This window comes from Haemaphysalis longicornis, unplaced genomic scaffold (assembly GCF_048455015.1).
Source record: "Haemaphysalis longicornis isolate Haplotype H1 unplaced genomic scaffold, Haemaphysalis longicornis Haplotype H1 scaffold_1, whole genome shotgun sequence".
Taxonomy (NCBI): Eukaryota; Metazoa; Arthropoda; class Arachnida; order Ixodida; family Ixodidae; genus Haemaphysalis; species Haemaphysalis longicornis.
Window position 1 is genome coordinate 50,640,228 of NW_027526203.1, and position 24,777 is coordinate 50,665,004.

Sequence of the window (24,777 nt, forward strand, 5' to 3'; positions counted from 1 at the left end):
TGGCTCTGGCACTGGAAATAAGGCCTTATGGCGGACCTTCCAAGCCATGGAGAGGAGTGGCAGCCTGGTTGATCCATCAGCTAGCATTCGCCTGGCTCTCAACATCAGCCCAGAGGAGTTTGCGGACAGAGCGGCCGTGAGTTTCTTTCCCAACCGCCAACAACCTCCGGCCGCCTCTCCGTCGGCTGTGGTACTGGATGAATCGGGTATAACCGAACCGTTTACGATGGCCGAGCTCATCGCGGCCATTGAAGAATCAAAAGCACACTCTTCTCCAGGGTATGATGAAATCCCGTATGAGCTGTTCAAGACCTTGGAGGGGGAGGCCTTGGACGCAATACTCCGTTCGTTGAATGATGTGTGGGCGAAAGGTGTCATTCCACCCGAGTGGAAACACTCCGTGGTAGTGCCTATCCCCAAACCGGGAAAACCACCCACGGGTATTAATGCACTAAGACCTATTTCTTTGACACCGACAATATGCAAGATATTTGAGCGGATACTGGCCACTCGATTATCCTGGTGGCTGGAGCACAACAGGAAATACCATCCTGCTCAGATTGGCTTCAGACCGCACCTAGGTACAGAGGATGGACTCTCTATTCTGGCTGATGATATCTTGCATGTTTCACCCCACAGCCATCTTGTGCGGACTGTGGTGGCTACCGACATTTCCAAGGCCTATGACAACGTCGACCACAGGACAATACTCAGAAACATGGAGTCCTTAGGGATTCCACATCATGTATCCAAAGTGGTACACTCCTTCCTGTGCTCAAGGACGTTTTCTGTACGAGTGGATGGGAAGCCGGTCGGCCTGTTTACATCGAATCGTGGGGTTCCGTGCAAGGTTCCGTGCTAGCACCGCTGCTCTTCAACATCGCATTTGCACCCTTGGCATGGAAGTTGCAAGACATCCCTTTCGTGAGATTTATTATCTACGCGGATGATGTCACACTGTGGTCCACAAACCGCGACCTCGGTTTACAGTGCCGTCATCTCCAGCAAGCCCTAGATGTTTTTCATGCCTTTGCGCAATCAGCCGGTTTAGAAATTTCAGCTGAGAAGTCGTGCTACATACAAGTGGCTAATAAGTCAGGAAGGAAGTTAGCCTCTATGACTAACTTTCAACTTAAAATTGGTTCAGCTGCTATACCAGCGAAAGAAGAGCTGCGGGTGCTCGGACTTCTGATCCACCAGTCGGGTTCTGGTCTTCACTGGCTCCGGAAGGCACGGAAGGAGTCCTCGACAACCTTGCACTTGATCCGCCGGATTGCAGCGCGTAGTGGAGGAGCCCGCACGGAGGTGGCTAGAAGACTCGTACGTGCTGTTCTCCAGCCGCGCCTACTCTACCAGGCACAATTTCACAGACTGACCAAGCAACAGTGGGCGCAACTTGAGACTATAAACCGAGAAGCTATGCGCACCATCACGGCACTTCCTCATCTTACCCCGATACCCATCTTACAGGAACACGCCCAGCTCAATACTATAACGGAGCTTATAAACCAGCGCGAAGAAGGAAGGAAGCTCAAGCGTTTGTATATTCCAGTGGTCGCAGCGCTTCATTCACATTTTTCTCATGCGTCCCCCGTCACTTCAACCTCAGACGATCTTCCACCATGGCGGTACACGACAATGACAACGAATAAGACGACGAAGCTTCGTCGCCGTGACCAGCCAGCGCCAATCTCCGATATCACAGTCCCTGAAGGCCACTGCGTAGTGTACACAGACGCAGCTCTTCTGCCGGACGGAGGACGGACTGCTTTCGTCAGTGCCACGCACCCGGAAATCAAAGGCTCGCGCTGTTACGCTACCGACACTCCGGACCCGCTGCTACTGGAGCTCCAGGCTGTTCATGACGCAGTCAATGCTGCAAGTGCACTCCATAACATCACGGAGGTGCATATATATATAGACTCGCTCAGTGCTGTGAAGCATCTGAAGCAAGTAAAGAAGACACCTCTGATCTGCCAGCAGATTCACAGCCTCCACAGAACATCAGAGCTAACGATCCGTGTACATTGGGTACAGGGGCACGGTCGGAATATACTGAATCAATTAGCGGACCATATTTCCCACTCGTCTTCCCCCCCTGAATTCTCCCCTAGCCCCCTTCCTTGTGATCCGCGCTCCCGTCTTTTAGCCCGGAAATCTCTCCTGAGAAGGGACACACGTGCCCTAATTCCCCCGTGTGCCTGCTTGCTGCCCCCTAATCTTTCCCGGATGGAGGAAGTTTCTCTCAGGAGGCTTCGGGCTGGGGTGGCCCTCACACCTTTAGTCACTTGGACTTGGGGGCACTCACAAGACGTCCCAGGAACGTGTCCCAAGTGTCCGTCTCCGGCGGTTGAAGCTGACGCCAAGCATCTTTTGTGGACGTGCGCGGGAACGAGGACAGCTCGAGACCATGCGCTCAGAAAGGTTGGTCTCCGGTGGGATAAACCGGATTACTACAACCGCTGGGTGCAGGACGATAAATACTGCAGGCCGCTGATGGACTTTCTGCACGCCACTGGACTGCATGCATACGTGTAGATTTGAACACCTGTCGGTTTCGTGACCTTCTGTGCTCTTGGCAGCCCCTCTCTCCGTATTTTCTTCTCTTTCTCTTTCCTTCCTACTTTTTGCTCTACTCCCATTTTTAAAACGCCTCTCTTTCTCTTTCCTTCCTACTTTCTTCTCTACCTCTATCTTTAAAACGCCTTCCATATGCTGCGCGGCAAACACTCGTAATAAAAAAAAAGCAACGGAGACAATGGGCAACCCTGACGAACGGCACCTTGCACAGGAACGGGTGTGCCGATCGTTTTGTTAATAACAAGCCTAGTAGAACACCCAGTGTACGCCATGCGCACACCATTAAGAATAACAGAACCAACATTCCCGTGTTCCAACATATTACTGCACTACAAACGGAGACGGAAGCATGTGCTACGAACGCGCCTAATGTCCTTCACTCATTCAAACTACGTCAAGAACGAAGGCACACGAAGCTGAACGTCAACGGAAACAACGAACTGAAAACTAATGGGAACTTCAGTCAACCCCATGGCTGCTTCGCATACTACTCAGGGTTCCCCTACGGGAAGATGGTGTAATTTTTTCCTGCTGATGCAGATGCCCCTGTGAGGGGGTCAGGATTTCCTACACGATGAAAACCAAAAATTGCATGCTCCACCAACCCCCGTTTGGGATTGTGGTAAGGCTCAGCCGACCGCAGTGCAATGGAAGGCCTCGCCTCAGGGAGCCAGCATTCGTGATCACTGACACTCCCAGCACCAAGTAAGTAAAAGCCCGTGCAATGCTTTTTCAGGCGTTGTACAGTCGGCAAAAGGCTTGTCTATAACGCGCGAGCGGCGTGCTCCGGAGTGCGCGGGCGACACCTAGGGATAACTCCTGGTTTGAGATAGGTAGAACGTGAGCATGCGCGGCTCGTATCAGTGCGATGGCTGCGTCCCTCCTCGCTGTGCCCGTCTCCTTGGCTTGCACGCCTTCTTTGACCGTAATAAGCGCTGCATGCCTGCGCTGCCGGGCCGGGAAGCAAAAGCGGAGATTACCCGCCTTAGCGCGCGCTGTGCGAGTTTTAAATGCAGAGCATTTCTTTAACTCACGATGTCACCCGTTCTTGGCGTCCGTAGTTGTCCGCACCGCTCGCAGGTGCGCCCTGTTGGCGCGATCGTGGCGTGATAAAGGCGGTTGTCGGCGAGGCTGGAACGCGCTCATCGCCGCGCTATCTCGTCAGCCCCGCTCCTCCTCGCCTACTCTCCGCTCGCATCGCGCGCTCTCTCCGCAATCGGTTCGCGCCCAACAGGTGGGGGCGCGCTGTGGCGTGATCGTGACGTCAGCATCGCGCTCGCGTGGCGCGATCGTGGCGTGATAAAGGCGGCTGTCGGCGAGGCTGGAACGCACTCATCGCCGCGCTCTCTCGTCAGCAGTTGCCACAAGTGCAACAACATTAACGTAAAGCAAACTACTTAACGTCGTGCGCCCCCGGAAATGCTCTGCATTTGATCGTGCCCCTCGCGAGGGGGATGTTTCTTCCATCAGGAAAACGGCTACCGCTGGCGGGAATCGAACCCGCGTTTTTTCGTCTGAATTAGCCTTGGCGCACAGCTGTTCATTGTGTTATCCTTCCGCCAATAGCTGCATGAGTCCCGTGAGCACGACTATCCGGTTTCTGGGCTCGGCTTTGCATGTCACTGCTGACGGGCTCACGCCACAATACTTAATGCACTGTGCAAGCTATCACGGACCGATATCTAGTCACTATAAAACACCGACAGCAATGCGTTTTCGGCGATTGTCGTTCGTTGACTCGAATACAGGGTAAAACTCCTGTCTAAATTGTGTAGGGCGCCGCGAAAAATAAGCGTTGCACGTAGTCAAACGCAGCCAACGCTGTACTACCAATCCCTCATTGCCCCACCCGGCAGTGCAGGCAACCCTTCTCATGATGAAAGTAGGTACGGAAGCCAAGGCGACGGGCACAGCGACAAGGGAAAGAGTCATCGCGCTGATGCTGGTCGCGCATGCTCATATTCTGCCGGTCTCAAACCAGGCGTTATCACTAGATGTCTCGCGTGCAGTCCAATGCACGCCGCTCGCGAGTTATAGACAAGCCTTTTGCCGACTGTAGTACATGCTTGATGCATGTCTACCGGCGCGCGTGACTTCTTGAGTTCGCTTCGCGTGGCTTCGCTGCCTTCGCAAGACCCAACCGCTTCGAACATATCAGATCCGTCCCCAATTTCCGGCCATCGAACGGCCTAGCAGAAAAGGGTGCCTGTTGTTTAACGAATTCTAAAGCAAACTACAGGTTGCCGTGAGGATTTCTGGTTGGGACTTTTGGCCTATCGCTCCTCTCCCTTGGAAGAGGGGCGGTCTCCCGAAGAGCCGCGGCAAGGCTGCCGTTTTCGGACTACGGTTCCCGAGTTCAGCGCTGATATGGGATGCCCCGTATCAAAGCATCTGCATTCACTGCTGGGTAAGCCAAGACTGCCTCCCGAAGCCGGAAACGCTCAGGTCAAGATTGGAAACTGGGGCCCCATTCTCGACTTCATAAATTCACAGTGAATTCGTGATTTTTGTGTAAGCAACACGTACTTAATCACTGGCGTGATGCACGTATAGCTATGACGGCATACAGTGTACTTTGACGCTTATCTTATAAAGATCACACCTAGCTACGAAATACCGCGTATAAAAGTTACGAATATACTAGGCATGTATTATAAAAATTAGAATGGCAGCTTGGGTTGGCAAGAACGCGTTGGCTCAGTGGCTAAGGCGTTGTGATGCTGAGCATAAGGACGCGTGTTCGATTCCGGACGCAAACGGTCGTATGTTTGAGACTTCGGCGCACGTCAAGATCCCCAGGGGGTCAAAATTAATCCGAAGCCTTCCACTACGGCGCGCCTCTTCGCCTGTGGACCGTCGGCGCGTTTAAGCCCATAATATCAATAACTTGGGCAAGAAAAGCACATTTCTTTCGGTTAAAATTGGCGTCAAGTGGTCAACACCATAAGGCGATCAAGTAACGTTGATCCAAAATCGAGCGGAAAGCAGGTGTTGAGCTAAAGAGCATCACACAATCTTTTTCACCGTACCTATTTATTTCTTTCGATCGCTTTCCGTGACATAGTTGAGCTTTCCGCTTCATTTCAAGCTGTGTTGCGTTATCACCTTACCGGCCGTCACCGCCGCCAAGCTATCGTCTGCTGCTATGTTACAAGTTTATGGCGTGATCACAGAAATGGACGACCGTGACCATCGGTTCTACGCCGCAGTAAGGACAGCCAAACGCTACGCCTGATAATGGCGTAGCGTGCCAATTCCGCCGATTCACGCATTTGTAAAGCTCGAACTCGATCAGTGCAAAATACTGAATAAAACAGCCACTTTTCTTTGTTATTCTTCTCTGGAATCCTACGATGTGACCCACCAGCTTACTAGAATGAAGGTGGACAAATACAATGCGTTGGGTAGAGGCTTGTACTGCACCCTTATGTTATTGTCACGCCAAACAATTAGGTATTATTTTGTTGCCAATTATAAAAATAAAATACGGGACGTTATTTTGTTGCGCCGTTATTGCTGACTTGTAAACAGTCAAAACTATTATTTCTTTTGCTACAAAACAGTTTTAAATTCCGCGTCGGGCGAAACTCTATCTGATGCAAATTCACGGAGATTTCACGGCGCCGACGGTCGGCGGAATTTTTCGGCTTTATTTCACGGCGACAGCATCCACCATTTTGAAGCCGCTACGTAACGTCCCGTCACTTTACGCAGGCTGAAGTTACCAAGGTGTGGTAATCGTTCCCGCCAACTCCTTAAATTACGTCACGCCTTTTCAGCCTATCAGAGACGAAGTGACATACAAGCCGTATTGTTCTTGAATACCAAAGACAGGCCTACATTATCATGTCCGATGCATTTCGTCTACTTTTTGATTGCCGGCTTTCAATAAAGCCGGCGCTTTCAATAAGCGTCGCTTTCAATAAAGAGAAAAAGGGCAAACCTTACAACTTGGGCCAGTTAACATCATGAAACGTTAAAATGACGAAAGCAAACGCAACTACTTTGTCAACCGGAAGCATGTGACCAAAAGTGAAAGCCAATCAGAAAAGTCTTCCGGCGAATTCACAGTTCACTCTGAATATAGTACGTCGAGAATAGGGCCCTTGGTCGTGCGAAGCGAATGTACTCAATAAAGTCGCTGCGTTCGTATCTGGCCCAAACAGATCCAGAGGCAGCTGAGGTGCAATCGAAACACTTGCTGCATACGGGCCCCTATTCTCGCCATAAATTCACCGTGAACTGTGTCTGCCGAAGAATTTTCTGATTGGCTTTCAGTTGTGGACACATGTTCCCTGTGTCCTGTCGTCATTTTGACGTTTCATGACGTTATTGGCACCAGTTCTGAAGTTTGCCTTATTTCTCTCTACTCAAGGCAAATATTTCTCGGCCGGCAACGAAAAACTAGACGAAATGGTGTGGATGTGTACATGAAAACACATACTTGTATTTGCTACTCAACAACAATACAACTTGTATGTTATGCCCTCTGTGATTGACTGAAAAGACGTGATGTAATTTCAACAGTTGGCGGGAACGTTTAAAGGAACGGACAACGATTTTTGTCGCGTATATGTTCTCTAGCTCATATGAAGTCCATGGGCAGCAGTTTATATATCCCGGTAACCACAAGCAATTTCTAAAGAAATTGGTGGAAATAATTTTAATTTGGCAGCACACTTCCTGAAATCGAAACGGTGGCGTTTCGTAGTGTCAAAACTTGACCCTACAATATGTGTCCCCTGTCACGTGACATGCAAGCCTAGCAGCTACTGTAACTGCTGAAACGTTTATTTATGTATTGAAAACCTTTTAACACAATTATTTCTACTAGGTTGAATTGTATATGTATTTCTAAACATTATTTTGAAAATTTTTAAGAAGACCAGGCTAACACACTTGCACAACACTTCGAACACGTGTCCAGTTCAGCACACTACACCAACACTTTCATTAAGCACAAAGCATCATGTGAGAAGAAGTCCTTGCGAGACACTAATAAGTCGAACTCATCCTATAACACCCCCTTTTCACTTCATGAGCTGAAGGTCGCACTCGGTACTTGTAAACCTTCAGCTCCAGGTGCAGACAGGATTTCATACACAATGATACAACACTTACATGCAGACACACTTGATACACTTCTTCACCTCTACAATAAAATATTTCTTTCGGGGCACTTCCCACGCTCTTGGAGGGAGGCCATAGTAGTGGCTTTCCTAAAGCAAGGGAAGGACCCTTCCTCTCCCGCCAGTTATCGCCCCATTGCCCTGACAAGCTGTCTGTGTAAGCTCCTCGAGAAGATGATAAACAGGAGACTCGTGTACTTCTCAGAGTACAATGGTCTTCTCGAGAGCTGTCAGGCAGGCTTTAGGGCGGGGCGATCTACGAACGATCAACTCGTTGCGTTAGAGTCATATATTAAAGATGCTTACCTCCATAAGCAGTACTGTATGACAGTATTCTTTGATCTTGAAAAGGCGTACGACTCTGCTTGGCGGTACGGCATCCTCAGCGATTTGAAGTCCTTTGGTATGTCGGGTAACATGTGGAACACGCTTGCCAGTTACCTCTCTGAAAGAACGTTTCGCGTGCGAGTTGGAACTGCACTCTCTAGAGTTCATGTGCAGGAAAACGGTGTTCCGCAAGGTGGAGTTTTGAGTTGCACGTTGTTTATTGTAAAAATGAACTCTCTTCGGAAGGCTCTGCCACCAACCATTTCCTGCTCAATCTATGTAGACGACGTGCAATTATCCTTTAAGTCTTGTAACCTGTCTATCTGCGAGCGCCAAGTGCAGCTTGGTGTTAAGCTAGCTGGCTGGGCAGATAGCAACGGTTTTAAATTTAATCCAGTGAAGTGTACTTGTGTTTTGTTTTCGAAAAGGCGCGGCATTCAGCCGGATCCAGACATCAAACTCAATGGTGTCTCAATTCTAGTCAGAAATGGACACAGGTTTTTAGGTGTAGTCCTTGACGAAAAGCTCTCGTTCATTCCACACATAAAACAACTTAAACATAAATGCTTAAAGGCCATGAATATACTCAAGGTTCTCTCCCACTCCTCATATGGGGCTGACAAACAACTTCTTTTACGTGTTTTTACCAGCCTGATAGGTTCACGATTAGACTATGGAAGCGTTGTTTATGGGTCAGCAAGTAAGACATCCCTCAAAATGCTGGACCCAGTGCTTCATCTGGGGCTCCGGTTGGCATGTGGCGCCTTCCGGACTAGCCCGGTCGAAAGCCTCTATGTGGAGTGTAATAAGTGGAACCTACAACGTCAGCGAGCATACACAGATCTTCTTTTTGCTTTTAAAATTTCATCTATGCCACACCATCCTTTTAAATCGGCTTTTTATGATACGTCTCAGACTGCACTACTCCTAAACCGACCATCGTTCTCTGCGCCCTTCTCTTAGAGTTAGAGAGGAAGCGTCAGAGCTTTCTGTCTCCTTTTTAGACACCATACAAAGTTCTCAAACAGATTTTATAGCACCATGGCATCTCCGCCCTGTATCATGCGACACATCCTTCACACATGTAGATAAAAACCGAGCTCCCACATGTGCAATTCTGCAGCACTTCTTGTTTTTGCAGCAGAAGTATCAATATTCTGAATTTTATACGGACGCCTCTAAAACTGCCACCTCTGTGTCCTGCGCGGCGCATGGGCCCGGCCTTAATGTCACTAGAACTCTTAACAGTAATACCAGTATCTTTACGGCAGAGGCTTATGGTGTACTTCTTGTTGTTAATCATATCCTTCAAAGTCACATCCCACAATCCATTATATATACAGACTCCCTCAGTGTCGTGCGGGCGTTGTCGTCAACAAAGTCTTCAAAAAATCACGTTGTAAATCTAATAGTCAAGGGTATTATGTCGGTGTATGTACGCAAATTTGAACTGGTTCTTTGCTGGGTCCCTGGCCACAGTGGTATAGCCGGGAACGAAGCAGCGGACCGAATGGCTGCTGCAGCTACACTCTCGAATACAGTAGACATAACCACATTACCCTACACCGACGTGAAACCACACATCAGACAACAACTTCGCAAAACATGGCAAACACACTGGAGTGAACAAACAGACAACACGTTACACGTAATAAAACCACACTTGGGACCATACACCACCGACACACGTAACAGATACACTGAAGTCGCCTTGGCTAGATTACGGATAGGGCACACTCATGCAACGCACTCGCACCTTCTCACGGGGTCTCCAAGACCTCTGTGCCGCAGGTGCGGAGAGGCCCTATCCGTGATCCACATCCTCATAGAATGTAAGGCACTCGACATTACACGACGAAAACACTTCCCACAACTACACACACGACATATTCCACCACACCCGTCATACTTCTTAGGAGATGAAGCCATGTTCTCTGTTCAGCGAACCTTCAGGTTCCTATCTGAAGTTCATTTCTTACAACTCATCTCTTATCACCCATAGTTTTACCCCTGGTCCTATACACCAGCCACCGTATTTATCTTTTAACCGCTCACGTTCTTCACCCTGGCCCTTTACACCAGACGTGCTCATAGTATTTAACTGACTTTATCCGATTTCCCTCCTTATCAAATAACTTTGTATTTGGCGCTCTTTGCCCATGTCGGCCTTGCGCCATTAAACTTAAACCATCATCAAAATTTTTAAGACACGCCGCCTGCCGTCGCTGAGTTGCTCTCAGTGCGGCTAACTGAGCCTCCATGCCCAGAATGAACGGCAGCGTTCAGTAACAGACCCAGTGAAGGAGCTTGGACGGCTCTGCCTGAGTCAGGGGCGTTTGTTCTGCCAAAATATTTTATTTCAGTTCCCAAATACCCCAACGGCAGCTTAAAAAAAAAACGTCGCGCCCGGGGAGAATCGAACTTCCCACCTCGACAACGTGAAGCCAGATCCTATCTATCGTCTAGGTCAACAGATGCCGCATTCGTGCAAATAGAACGTTGCATTAAAAATGCATTAAGCAACAGGAAAGCCTGCGATTCAAACTTTTTTTAGCTGGGGACAATTTTTTTTAATATCGTTTTTCGTTTCGCATACGACAAAAGTATGTTGCCGAGCTACTCTATGTTATTGTTGCCAACATTATTTTTGGTTGGGACACATACGGCTCGTAGATATGAAAATTTCGATTTAAACAGTTCTACGGCGTTATCAGCAAAACCGTTTCTCGTCAAGGTGCTTTAAGTGATGCCCTTTCATTTGGGATAGAGAATTACTCGACAAAAATCGGTTGTCTGTCCCTTTAGGTCACACATTTGCAACTTCAGCTTGCGTAAAATTGACGTCACGCTACGTAAAAGCGTGAAAAAGGCGGCTGCTGCCGCTGTGAAATAGGTCAAAACTTTTCACCGCCCACCCCCGAGTAACAATGGCGTTGAGTGCACCATTGTAGAAGCATATTCACTAAGTCCGTCTGAACACCGGTCGGAGACTTCAGTGTGCACGACGGGTAATTGCTTAGTCATGAGGCAAACAAGAGGTATCCGTTTCCAGTTAGTACAGTCACTAACAAGTTTTCACCAGTGTGTCCAAAGATCAGGCGCAAGTTTCGTGTCAGGATCATACGCGTGGGTAATTACTGGGTTCAAGCTGCCCGAGAGGTCTGTCGAATCAACGTTTCGTAGGCAACCCGCATCTACCCCTAAAGGTATGAATACGGGACGGGGCGTCTTGTCAAACAATGCGGCGGGGAAGCCTTCTCAAGGATGGAAAGTGCTACCAGGCCCACCGACCTGATGGTTACCTCGCAGAGAAAAGAATTCCGCGACAGCAGGTCCCGCAGCATTGCAATGGAGGCTCTGGGAATGGCCTCCCAACTGTTCAAATGCAGTGCCACAAGGCTGCGGCGGCGCTTGACAACCAGGGTCTCCAGCAGCTGGGCGAGCGCGCGGCTCAGCCGGCGAACAGTCAGGGACACCTGCCTGCAGAGTAAGAGGCGATTTGCTCCGGGCATGAGACTCCAGGCTACCTTTATCGCGCAGAATGTAATTATGTGTGCCTGGGTAAAGCGAAATGCTTTCTCAGCACACTCTTCTCACTCTGAACTTTATGTACGTGAGGTACCCTCCACGCTGATACAGTGGCTAACACCATGCGTAGCCTGCTGTTGATATCGCTCACTGCGGCCATAATAAATACCGAGCTTATGAAGCCAGTATACATGTCCCCTGGGAAATAGAGTTCGATTTAGGTACCACAATTTTTAAATTCTTACCAATCATTTCTAAAGAGTAAGACCGGATTTTATTTCTGCTGCTTAATGAAGCCCCAAATTAGTAAACAAGTTCACCCATACTGGTATATCACAGATGCAAGGTAACGGTCTCTGCTGATCATTAGGCGTGGCAAAAATGAGAAAAAAGTTCTAATGCACAAAGAAAATGAAATTTTTGTATAGAAATGTGCCAGCAATTCCAAATAAAACAAAGAAGTGGCCACCACAGCATTAAGGAGCCCTTCATACAATTCTTGAACTTAAAGGCCAACTGCAACGAAAATTTACCTGTCCGGAAATCTGTTTCAACGTGTGGTATACAGCCCTAAAGTCTCTTGTGACTGAGTTTTAAACTCCGCACACGCGCAGTATTTTATTAAAACCGTCTGAAAACATGCCACGTCAGCGAACACAGCACACAGCGGAGTGTTGACACAGTGGGCGCCGCTGCGACGAACTTCCGCATGTGAAGTCGGACCCAGGACTCCTGTTCGGCAGTCGTCTCTCCTCAGTACCCCATTTACGTGTGGCCTCACGCGACTCAGCAGTGTAATTTGGGTCTCTTGCATAGATAATTACTTGCACGCCACCGACAGTGTACTCCGTGAGTGAAACACTCCCCCCCCCCGCCACCTCCGCTGTGGGAGTTTGTTGTCCCGCACGCCACGAAATAACCGTTGGCTGGTATAGGTAGAAGGCTTTGCTTAAAATGATACGCCAAATAGAAACAAACACCCTTATCCCAAGAGGAAGAATGCATACTACAGAGCAACTTAAATTAGGCACCCCAGAATTATGTGCTTGTCACTAGATCAAAAAAATTCCCCGCATTTCCCCGAGGGGAAGAATGTGGAAGTGCGAATGTACGAGTTGAATTTGCGCGGTTCGGTAATGCTCGCGAAAGAGAGATCACACACACACACACAACTACAAAGAAAGAAAGATGCATTTATTCACAGACACCTATTTGTGTTGTCGTTGTACTTGATTGCTAGAGCGGATCTCAGCTTTGAAATTTCGTGTCAGTACTCCTTTAAGCGGGTGCATTAGCCCTTCTCACGCCCGATTCCTGGCCAATCCCCCACGTGGGTATGTGCCATGCACAGACACCTATTTGTATTGTCGTTGTACTTGATTGCTAGAGCGGATCTCAGCTTTGAAATTTCGTGTCAGTACTCCTTTAAGCGGGTGCATTAGCCCTTCTCACGCCCGATTCCTGGCCAATCCCTCACGTGGGTATGTGCCATGTCAGCGGCCAGGCAGCGCGCGCCCATCTCCCCCCGTTGCCAAGGAAGACGAGGAGATTCCTGGCCAATCCCCCACGTGGGTATGTGCCATGTCAGCGGCCAGGCAGCGCGCGCACCCGCAGCTGTTGCTATGCGGACGGCGGCGGAATGCGGACGGCGGCGGACGCTTCAGGCTCGCTTAAGAAGTGCATTCGCACTTAAAACCCATTCCTTGGGAGTGAACAACCAGCATCATACCATACCCCGGAAGGGGCTACGTTAGCCGGCAACTCCGCGAGGCGGCTACCGGGAGCTCCGTGAAATCCCAGCCAAAGGGGCAATTTTTTTTTCGTTCTGTATCGCTGTTTGTACAGGTAAGTGCATTTACCCTGGCTGTGTCATGTGTAACCTCACTGGCAGTTTTGAACCTCAGACTAGTCCCAGAAGTGTTGGAGAAATGTAATGCAACTTTCCGTTCTCTTTGACCACATTGTGGAAGCGGGCGAAGACGCACCTAAGGCAGGGGAGGGAGGCAAGTGCCTTGAAGATCTCGGCTACCGGCCCGGAGACGTCGGTGTCGGCGTGAAAGACCGACAGGTCAAGCTGGAAGTTGCGCAGACCCCGGATCTCCTCGAGCGCTGGGCAGAGCGCCTGACCCAGCTCATCCACCTCGGCCCCGAGGCCGCCGCCCACGTACTGAACGGCCAGCGAGCGAAGCGCACCGTTGGAGGCCAGCTTGTTGCACACCGACCGCAGGGCACCCGTGGCCGGTCCAAACTGGCAGAGATTCACGTCGGAAGCCAACGAGAGCAGTCCTCCCGCCTGCGATCGAAGCCCCGCCTCCATGAGGTGCAGCGACATCTGGAACTCCGCTCGGGGCTCCTCCTGAAGGGCCTCGAGCAGCCCGGGTTCTGGCCTGCGCAGGAAAGGGAAGAAGGGTTGGCGAGCGCTTTGACCCTCGACAGGGTACCGAAGCGCTGAACCAGAGCGCGGCCTGAGCAGTGCTACCGTGGAAGGCTCAAGTTTAGCCCCATAAAAAGAGCAATGCAGAGAGAACAGTGATTCACAAGGGGCTCTTCACAATGTCAACTTTTACCAAAACTTGCACAAAAAATGCAAATGGTAACGAAGTGACAACTGACCGGGCACTTTTTCGCCGGAACCTCAAGACCTCTGGGACTTTTGTGCAATCGGTGGCCCCAGGCCAAAGCACCTAAAAACGATCGTACGTGATGCTAGTCATGCCTCCTCTAGGTCTGCTAGTGCGTTCCACTTTCGTGACCTGTTAAGTTCTCCTACTGGAGACTGTTTTAGTAGAGCTCCTTTCGTATAACAGCAAGCACACGTAGTGCGAACTGTTAGGTTTTGGAATAATGATAGTTTTCTGTTGAAAGGCATTTTTTAACTGCACCTACGTTGGTTAGTGCTACTTTTTCTTCGAGTAAACACAGGTATATTTTATATGCCTGAGCTCTTTTAAATAGTCCAAGCATGCTACCCTGCTGGAATGTTTTTTGGGAAAACGTTTAATTTCCACAGGCATTAGGATAGTCAGTATAAATTTTGTCTAAAAAACTGAATCTTTCATTGCTTAACATTTACATAGAAAGTAAACGCTGACAATCACATTGCAGGCAAGAATTGTGTAATTAGTCAGTTTGGACTTCGTGAGGATCTTGAGCACATTCGGCAATATTGTGCGTATGCGCATTTTGGTTTTCCACTCAACCAGGAAGATAAAAACAGCTCTTCCACAACCCAAGGGCACATTAGAATGTCCCAAGTCGTCGCAAAGGAACTAATAAGGGCAGTACTACAATGATCCTTTGTTCACCCAGTAGTAAATGACATGTCACAGTCCGTCCCGAGAAGTGACACTTACACGCCTCTCTAGGCTAGCTAGCGCGTCTCATGATTACGAACAAATGAGAGGATGTCACTCATTCCATGGGGAAGCCTCGTGTGATACTTTCAGTGCGTAAACGCTTGTTCCGTAGAGAACTCACCAAAATTTCCCGCGATAATAAAGAAACCTTGACGTAACCGAATTAAACTAAGTTTTTCCTTTTCGATTATTTTTCAACGCAGCTCTTAAGGAGGACTGATACACAATCTTTACTGGTGTTTTTACTCAGCCTGGTAACTACCAGCCCAAGTCAGAATTGCACACAATACGCCCCATCACAGCATATTTAATTGTTCATTGTCGTGTCTGGTTCGGCCAGGTTTGGTTTCAACAAACCAGTAGCAATGAAACCAATGAAGTCTGGGGGGTGACTGCTGTAACGCACGCTCGATCTGGTGATTTCACTATCCCACTCCCCTGTTCAGTTCACAATGTGCAGGTGACAGTTTACAGAATTTTTTCGCGCCATCCACGGTGCTTCAAGCGTTTCGTTTAGCCTAATACAAAAGGTCTATACCCAAATACACAATATCTCTCACATTCGTTGCCTCAATGTATCCAAAGATACCGACTATGATGCCTGTACCAAAATTTCTGGTGAGGGAGAATTGTAATTATTTGTAATTTCTAAGTTGATCTAGAAATTGCCTGATATATATGCTCGAGCACTACGACACATCTTGAGAGAACAAAAATAGCGACTTGTTTTTCGTCGCCTTACTGAGCCCAAGAATCCCGTATAAAATCTCAAACGTCAAAATTTCGCATTTTACTCGGTGACCGCAACCTGTTTTGAACTTTTGTTACTTTTTTTTCCGGGAACTTTCAGCGGTTAGTTTATTTGCTATTGCCGCAACAAAAATTTTGTACAATCCTAGAAACCTAACGTCCTACACAATGCTTCTTCGCAGTTGTAACGCTCAAAACCGGATTTTTAAAACCACTCACATGGTTAATATATTGAAGTTCGGGCACCTCACTTAATAAAAACCGTTCGGCAACTAGATATCGTTCGCTGGTTTTATCTTGTTTCCCTGAATTGTGTTTGCTTTAGCTCCGTCCGGCTAACTTAGGCACGAGGGGCGCCAAGGAATTCCGCAGCAGCCTTTTTTCTTTCGCCACACCCGTGTGTCCGCCCGACGAGCAGGCCCCGGAAAGGACCCATTCAAATGCTTCGGACGCCCAAAAGTCGTCAGAAGCGATATTCGCTTTTGAAAGATTCACCGTCGTTCATTTTATGAAACCAGTGGTGTGGGACCATTGATTCTTTAACAACAGTGATTACCACCATTGGAATGCCCGCAGCGGGCGGTAACTGTGACGTAGTTCAAGAGGTCAAAGGTATGAAGGGGGCACTAGCCCCGTTTGCATTGACCCGGCGAGGGCGCCTTAGGTCAAAATTTACAGGTTTTTTGGACTCAATCCCTCGTGTATAAGCGGACGGGTTGGGTCGGAGAGCCATCGTGGCGAGTCCAGTCGACCCGGAGAGAGAGAGAGAGAGAGAGAGAGAGAGAGAGAGAGAGAGAGCAAACTTTATTTCAACCTAAGGTTCAGGCACGGCCGGGCTAGAGCGGCGGCGCGCGATGTGTTGGTAACGCGCGCACGCCGCCGCTTTAGCCCGGCCGTGGTTCAGGGAAGTGGGCTGGGGGAGGCTGTGTGTGGGGCTGGGGGATGCATTCGGGCATGTGCCTTTGCCCTAGCCAAGCGACGTCCCGCGTGAAACGTTGGGTGCATATGTCGTGGGGGAGGTTTGATTCGCAAGTGTAATCTGATTTCGCGTGGGATCAGGATGGGTTTTGTCTGTGTGGTGGTTGGTTTTATTCCCGCGGAGTGTAGTAAAAACTGCCCTGTGGGAGAAGCTGCCAGCCGAGTTTGTTGGGACGTATTGTTAGCCTCAATGAGCTCTGTGTGGAGACCCAGCTCCTCTAGCCTGTCGTTCGGGGTGTGGGGGGGGAGGAGAGCAAGGCATGTCGATACGCTTTCCTCAGCGAGGCATCCAATTTCCGAGTGGTAGAGGGGTTTATGAGAAGGTATGGTAATTGGTAGAGTATTCTATACTCGGTTACAACTTAAGAACGGCACCACCTCATGTAGTGTATCACTCCGCCAAAGCGCCGGACCCGTGACGTCAGTGCGGGCGCGTTTTGAAATAGGATCGCGGTAAATGCGTGCCATCATCTGCTTTTCTCAGCAAGTTTGTTTGTCGTCACTGCAGTAATTTATAGGCAGATTAAGTCCGAAAATTCATGGAAACGACTCGTGTCCGGTGTGGCTATTGAGTGCGTGCTCTGGCGGTGATTGCTATCGCTTGTTTACCTTGCGTCTATCATTTTAGAACTGATCGATTGTTCACACCTCGCCCCAGCAGTTTGTGGACGGTGCGAGATTTCGTAATTATGGCATACGAATGAACAAATGTTTTAATACAGCGCGTAAAACAGCGAGTGCGTCGTTAATTTGTACAAGATTCACCATGTTACAAAGATCGATGCAGTTATACGAACGTGAAGTACTCGATGTGCTGAAGCATTAATTTCGCGAGGTACGCAACATTATGCGCGTTCGACGGCGACGCAGAGAACAATTTGATTTTTAGATTATGCTGATGGGTAATAATGGCATCAAACACTCTTGTGCTTAGTAATGTGTGCACAAAAGCCACGCCAATCGGAGGTGCACATAGGTAGCGCCCTGTGTGTAAAAAGAAAAACAATAACAGAATTGCTCCTTTCAGATCACGCGTGAAAAATAACTTCGCTTCTGCTTAGTTATTAGGCGTGACTTTATTAGATGCGACGCATCTCTTTAACTCGCCTTGTCCCGCGTCGTTGTCGCGCCGTAGTCCGCATCCTCAGCGCGGCAGCTGTGCGCTCCGCCGCTCTCACCGCAGCGCCATCTGTGCGTCAGCGCGGTCAGCTCGCTCCCGTCGCCGTGCCAGCTGTGCGTTAGCGCGCAGCTTGCGCTCGCGCTTGCGCTCGGTTAACACATACGCATGCGCTGCTATGCGCTGATCTCTCTCATTCCGCTGCATATAAACGCGGTAAGTGCGCCGCTCCATTCAGTCGTTCCGCCGCCGGCGCTCCGATGACATAGTCCGATGATTTGAATAACGCTACGGCAACCCCCGATGCGTCGCATCTACCCCATGGTCCCCCTCGCGGGAAGGTGGTGTAAATTTCACTTTCTATTCCTAGTTATTGCTCCTTACATGTGCATTGCCTAAGCACTGCCGTCATTTCTATGACTGTCCTTAACTCTTTCGCTACCGCCGGAAAATTGACCAATTTTTAGGTTCAAGAAAACATTTTTTTCCTGCTATAAAAATAGGTTACTTACTAATTACAGGAACACAAAATGCAGATTATTTAACGGCCTTTCCAATAACGCCAGTTTTTTAATGTTTTTATATATCATAGTTGTGAAAAAAATATCAAAATAAAAATTTTTGTCAAGTTGTCGAAAAAAAGTGATAGGAAAGGACTTGTGCATATCAAACCACCGGTAGTAGAAAAAAATTACAATATACATTTTGTAGGGAAACGTTTCAAAAACACGCCATAGAAAAAAATGTCAAATTACGCGGGACAGTTTGTCAGATATAAATAAAATAAGTTAGCACGAACGGTGCTTGTGTCATGCAGTGAAGCCCAACCTCCAATTCAAAATGTGCAATTTCGGGTGGTTTCCTGGAATAAATATGGCAGTTTGACATTATCAGAGGCACCAATTTGCCCCACATAACGTAAAAACATCTTGTCAATGACTGACTTTGCATTTACAGTGAGCACAATATTTGAGACAAGCACGCGATGCGGAAAAAAACATGCTTGAAGTTAAAAATGGAACGCCGTGGTTGATGCTTTTAGACGTTCACGGTCAGTTATCTCTCAAAACATAAACCTGAACTTTATTATCATCTTCTTACTCGAAATTGTAGCCTTTCTCGCAAAATTGAGGTACGATGCGCTAGCATCGTGCCCTGCGATCCTTGGCCGGGTAGCAGTTGCACGATGAAAAAGATCAAAAGATCAGCACAACGAGCCTCCTCTATTGCAGCGCCACCTAACAGTTTTCAAATGAAACAGTACAAAAACTTATCGGAGACGCCGTCGGAATAGACAGTTCAACTAAGCAGCAACATTACACACCCGGATATACCCTCGCATGGAAACGAAACTGGAAGGCGAACAGCTGGCAGTGTAAGGCCGGTTTGAAGCGCTGTCCTCGGCAGAACAGATATCTGGCGACTGGGTGTGATCTTTTCACTTGCATCTGAAGTTTGTGGGGGGCCAAGCCCCTCAGATCGGGGCGAGGAGGCGCTAGCGACGTCCTCCTCCTTGGTGGACTGGGCGCGGCACGTCTTTCTTTTCGGTGATATATGGAGGGCTTGGCCGGCATGACAGAACAGTGGGGCGTGGGAGGGTTCGGTTCGGAGTGTGTTACCAGAGGCACTTTCTCGCCTTCCGTTCATGACTCAACTCCATGTGGGTGCTCTGTTGCGTTGTTTTTCAGCCGAGCAAAGCAAAAGCCTCACTATTTTTCTTTCTTTCTTTTTGTAACCCATTGGCTTTTTTCCCAAAAGGTTTTGGAGCTTCGGCTTCCCGTTCTTTTATTTTTCTGATCGGCATTAACCTGCTATAGCACAACTGGTGCAGGGTTGTTCCCGTTTTTATTTAGGTTGCTTTCATTTTTGAACATTAATTTTTTCCCATTTTTTTCCTCCTTGCTGGGGCGAGGGCGATCATCGCACGCCTCCCTACTCTCCCTACGATGCGGCGAGGGATGCGCGCAGGAGACTCCCCGGAGAGACCGCCCTTGGGACGCGCAGCGATCGCACGGTACGTAAATGCCCTTCGGCCACTTTTGGCCGTTTCTTGCATTGGCCGTTGTTTCCCACTTCCGTGGGTCACGGCACCAAGCCGTGTCGATTTGCGCATGCCTTGATTTGCGTCAGTGCGTTTATCTAGGATCCCCGGCGAGTCTCAGCGGGCATATTCTACTCATTGGTGGGTTGCCCCCACGTCCGCGATGTGACGGCTTGCGCCGTCTGAGGTTAGCGGACGAGCGCCGATGCCATCCGGTCGAGTCCAGTGGCTTGGAATTGTGTAGCGGCCACAGAGAGCCCCCTCCCCCTCCGACAGCGAGCGTTGCGGCCGGCCAACGCTGGCGGACGCTAACTGCTGCCCGACTACGGGCTGGGCACACGCTGACGGGTGTATGCCCCAGGGGCTAGGTGCGTAGTCCAGTGTAGTGTTTGTATCGTGGTTGTCCGCGTAATAAACCCATGTAGTATGAAATGTATCGCTTCCATGTGAAGTGACTGACGACGTACACTCGCGGCGAGAGTCATGGCTCGCTCTCGAACCCGTTGTGGGCAGATGTCCTCGGCAGGGCAGTTCGGTGCTGCGCGAGAGCAGTGAGAATAACGAAGGCACGTTATTCTATCATTCTATTCTGTTCCTTAATGCTAATGGCAAGTATTAAGGATAAGATGATGCCCACATTTCTGGCACCCAACGTGGAGCAGCGTTTGATTTGCTGTCATACCGTAGCGAGCTTTGCTTGAGCAATCGGCTGGCCACGCCAGGCACGCTAGTTGCGTGCAGTGTACGTTCTGGTGAGAGCCCGCATTCAGGCCGCCGGCCGGACCGGCTCCTCGTTTTGTGGATGCCGGCGGAGCTCGAGAGCGCGAGGTTTTCCTTGCTTCGAGCATGAGAACAGAGGGATTTTGTGCTGTGTTCGACTTTAAGGTTGATTTTGACGCAACCCACACTCGGGTGCTGAAGGAGATGCTTGAATTCGAGTAGCCGTATTCCACAACTCAGAGTGTTCAAGCTAGTGCTTGATCTCGTATCTATAGGGATTAATGCGACCGGTTCCCTCTGTGGGATGCCATGTATCGTAGGTATTCACCCCGAAGAGCCAGCCACAGTTTTGGCGGAACGATTCGTTTTTCCGAGCAGTTTCTCGGCCGCCTTCGGTAGGCGGAGCGCCGTGACGTTGACTTGCTTTGCAACGGGCGCTGGGGACAGGGACCAGCTTGTATTGCTGGTGGTTCCGGGGATGAGTGTCGCGCTAGGCAGAGTGGGGGCTCGTGGTGTAATACGCGCCACCGTTAATGAGTATGAACGGTTAAAGGCGGAAGTCCCGAAAAGTCAGATATCCGCATTTTTGCGTTAGTCTTGGCTCACCTTGGCCATACAGTCTGGCAGGCTCGAAGATCTTTGAAATGATCAGCCGCAGTGTCACTGGCAGGTGCGAAGTGGGACGTTTTAATTTGTTTTCGATTCGGTTTCCCATTGTTGGGAGACACCTGGCCTGTGATGACCTTAGTCATGTGCCGCCAGCATAGTGTGGAAATTGTGCACCTGGATTGTTCCTAGAGCACGTCGCAATACCGCGCCCGGCTTATCCGTGGCGTGGCCCGAGCACCTTCGGTATATCCGACTGTTTTGGGCGGACACATTGTACCGTTTCTGCCGACATCACCTTTGTGCAGTCGCCTGGTCTGATGACGGTTACAGCCGATTGATGACCCCGCACGCGCACACCAGCCTGTCAACAATCCTCCCGAGGCGATTCCTGGTGAGCCAGTTGACCATTTCTCCAGCCCTCTATGTAAGTGAGAGAACGCATATTTCTTATTGTGAATTCTTTGCTGTGTATTGTTAGTGTTTGCGCTGTGTGTACATGCTTGCATCTTTCCATGGTAGTGCTCGTATGGTTGTGATAAGAATTGTGCATTTCTTTGTCTAGTCCCAAGCATCCTGTATAGAGAAGTGTAAAAGAGACTTAGTTTTGACAGTGTTGAGGAGACGAAAAAAACAGAAGCGCTATGGCTTTCGCTTTCGCCTTGGAGGGGGGAACTCCGGGCTGTTGCTAGGCCGTCTCTGTGTCCTCTTTGGTTCTTGGAAATTCTCAGGTTGGTATAGTTTGTATTTCGTTTTGGGTTTCTCCGCGGCAGCGAGACGCGGGTCAGAGCAGTAACGTTGGGTTAGAGAGGGTGATGGCCCCCTTGCTTGGGGCATCTGTACTCCGTTTTCCCTCGGCTCCAGGTGTCTTGCCGCCGCCGCGCTCCGGTTCACCCTCGCGTGGGCGAGTGAGGGGAGATCGGGAGTGACGTTTTGCAGGGGTTGGTGGTAGCTTTCGTTGTCTCACCTGTTGTTGTGTGTGTGTTAATTTTGTGTGTAGAGTGAGTGAGTTACTACCCATCGGTTCGTTCTCCGCGTCTTCTCGGCCGTTAGGACGATTTTCGCGGGCCAGACGCGCAGGGGACTGCAGATGCTGTTGTTTTGTTGCGTGTTCTCGGCCCAAGCAGTGTGGTTTACGTGTGTGCGAACGCTTCTTTAGCGTCTGCTGTGCGTGAACTTTTGCCGAAGGCGTCGTCCGTTCACCGCGGCGATCCTTGTGCTTTTGCTGCCTTGATGAATGTGACGTGTGTGCGCGCTTGCTGAGGGGGACAAGTGTGCTTCCGGTGGCTGTTTCCACCCTCGCGTGCAACACCGCCGACTGGCGTGTATGAGTGCGTGTGTGGGCGTGCGAGCTTCATTCGGCCGAAAAGTACACCCCGCTGGTGGTGCGTGTCTGTGGAGAGCGCGCCATGTCTTGTGGTGTGTGCCGGCACCGCGGCCTCTTCGGCTAGCTAGCTGCGGCCAGGGACGCCGACAACCGAGCGCAGAGGTTCCCTTCGTCTCCAGGGATGCGGGCGCCTTGAATGGCCGAGCTGACCTTGGGCTGCCTTCGACTCAGCCTAACCCCCCTCCTTCCTTGCGTGGGGCTGAAGCTCGGGCCGCTCCTCTCTCTGGCTGCTGCCCCGTTCATAAGCGCCGATCCCGACTCCTGGCTTCCAGCCGGTGCACGTGCTGAGGTGCCTTCCTGGTGGGTCGTCGGCTCACGCGCTGCTTCCTCCCCCTCCATCCCCCTGCGGAGCGACACGGCTCGACGCAACGGTGGAATCGCGCCTGCGCGTCCGCCCATTATCTGCGCCCCTCGTGAACTCTGCGATTAGAGACTCCATGGTGAGCCTCGTGGCACCACAAAGTGACGACAACGAACGCTGACAGCGGGAGGATCTTTTCGCCCCTTTGAGCCCCGTACTGTTGAACAATGCGTAGCCCCGTGATGATCACTGAAGCCCTTTGCGGACTTAGTGCAATATTTCCACCTCTGTGTATCTTTCTACACTTGTGTATCTAGTGTAATGTAATGAAGTGTACGTAATGTAATGTAATTAAGTGTCCTTAGTGCATTATAATTAACCGTAGGTTGTTTAATATAATAGCTGTGTTCGTGTAGTATAGTGTACGTAGTGCAACCTTAGTTGACCTCCTCTGTATAGCGTAACATTAGTTTCCTCCCCAAGTGAGTAGAGTATTGTTTATAGTGTACATTTCTTGTTTCACACCTTGTTCATAGTGTGTATGTATATCTTAAGTATGTGTAGCGTGCGTTGTGAATGCAGTGTTTGTTTAAGGGCTGGAGTAGAAGCTGGTGGGCACTAGCTTTGTTTTACCTACAATAGGATTGTTCTTTTTGGATGAGTACCTGATGGCCGGCTTTCCGACCGTCAGGGGGGCATTTAAGGAGAGGGGGATGTGGGGGCCAAGCCCCTCAAATCGGGGCGAGGAGGCGCTAGCGACGTCCTCCTCCTTGGTGGGGCGAGGGCGATCATCGCGCGCATCCCTCCTCTCCCTACGATGCGACGAGGGATGCGCGCAGGAGACTCCCCGGAGAGACCGCCCTTGGGACGCGCAGCGATCGCACGGTACGTAAATGCCCTTCGGCCACTTTTGGCCGTTTCTTGCATTGGCCGTTGTTTCCCACTTCCGTGGGTCACGGCACCAAGCCGTGTCGATTTGCGCATGCCTTGATTTGCGTCAGTGCGTTTATCTAGGATCCCCGGCGAGTCTCCGCGGGCATATTCCACTCATTGGTGGGTTGCCCCCACGTCCGCGATGTGACGGCTTGCGCCGTCTGAGGTTAGCGGACGAGCGCCGATGCCGCCCGGTCGAGTCCAGTGGCTTGGAAATGTGTAGCGGCCACAGAGAGCCCCTTCCCCAACGTCAGCGAGCGTTGCGGCCGGCCAACGCCGGCGGACGCTAACTGCTGCCCGACTACGGGCTGGGCACAGGCTGACGGGTGTATGCCCCAGGGGCTAGGTGCGTAGTGCAGTGTAGTGTTTGTATCGTGGTTGTCCGCGTAATAAACCCCTGTAGTATGAAATGTATCGCTTCCATGTGAAGTGACTGACGACGTACACTCGCGGCGACAGTCATGGCTCGCTCTCGAACCCGTTGTGGGCAGATGTCCTCGGCAGGGCAGTTCGGTGCTGCGCGAGAGCAGTGAGAATAACGAAGGCGCGTTATTCTGTTATTATATTCGTTAATGGCAAGTGTTAAGAATAGAGAATGATGCCACAAGTTCTTATCGCAGAAATCGGGTTAGCGTGGGGGGCAATCATGAGCGGCGTGCTTTGTTCGAGGATCAGTCGCGGACGCTCCAGGCGCCACGGCAGGTACCTGTTGAATCTCCCGATGGGTATGCGCCACTCAATCACCATCATCGTGTAGAGCGTTTCAGTAAAGTTGTCATCCCCGCTAAGGGCAGCCATGGCCCCGGTCTCGATTGCGTCGTTCTTCCGTTAATATTTTGGTGCTATTAAACCCGGGAAGACGACCGCACGCGACGAAGGAGACCACCGACGTCCCCTCCGGCTTGAGGTTCTCAGAAACCCTCTCCTTTGACTGCTGTTGACTCTGCTCAGCCCCGCCCTCAGCCGGAGGTCAGCATGGCTGGCCCTGACCGCCTATAGTGACGACCGACCGAATGCTTGCGAT

General features: G+C 50.2%; 1 protein-coding gene and 1 pseudogene across 1 annotated transcript in view; both read right to left on the reverse strand.

Moving 5' to 3' along the window:
- LOC144169268 (uncharacterized) overlaps positions 1–24,777 on the reverse strand; it is a 90,356-nt gene that overhangs the window by 40,269 nt on the left and 25,310 nt on the right. Inside the window, exons 2-3 of the mRNA XM_077698369.1 lie at positions 13,550–13,951; positions 11,328–11,516 (exon numbers count right to left, since the gene is read on the reverse strand). Coding sequence (XP_077554495.1) covers positions 11,328–11,516; positions 13,550–13,951 — 591 coding nt within the window. The remainder of the gene's footprint in view (positions 1–11,327; positions 11,517–13,549; positions 13,952–24,777) is intronic.
- On the reverse strand, positions 3,150–3,293 carry LOC144156378 (U1 spliceosomal RNA; annotated as a pseudogene).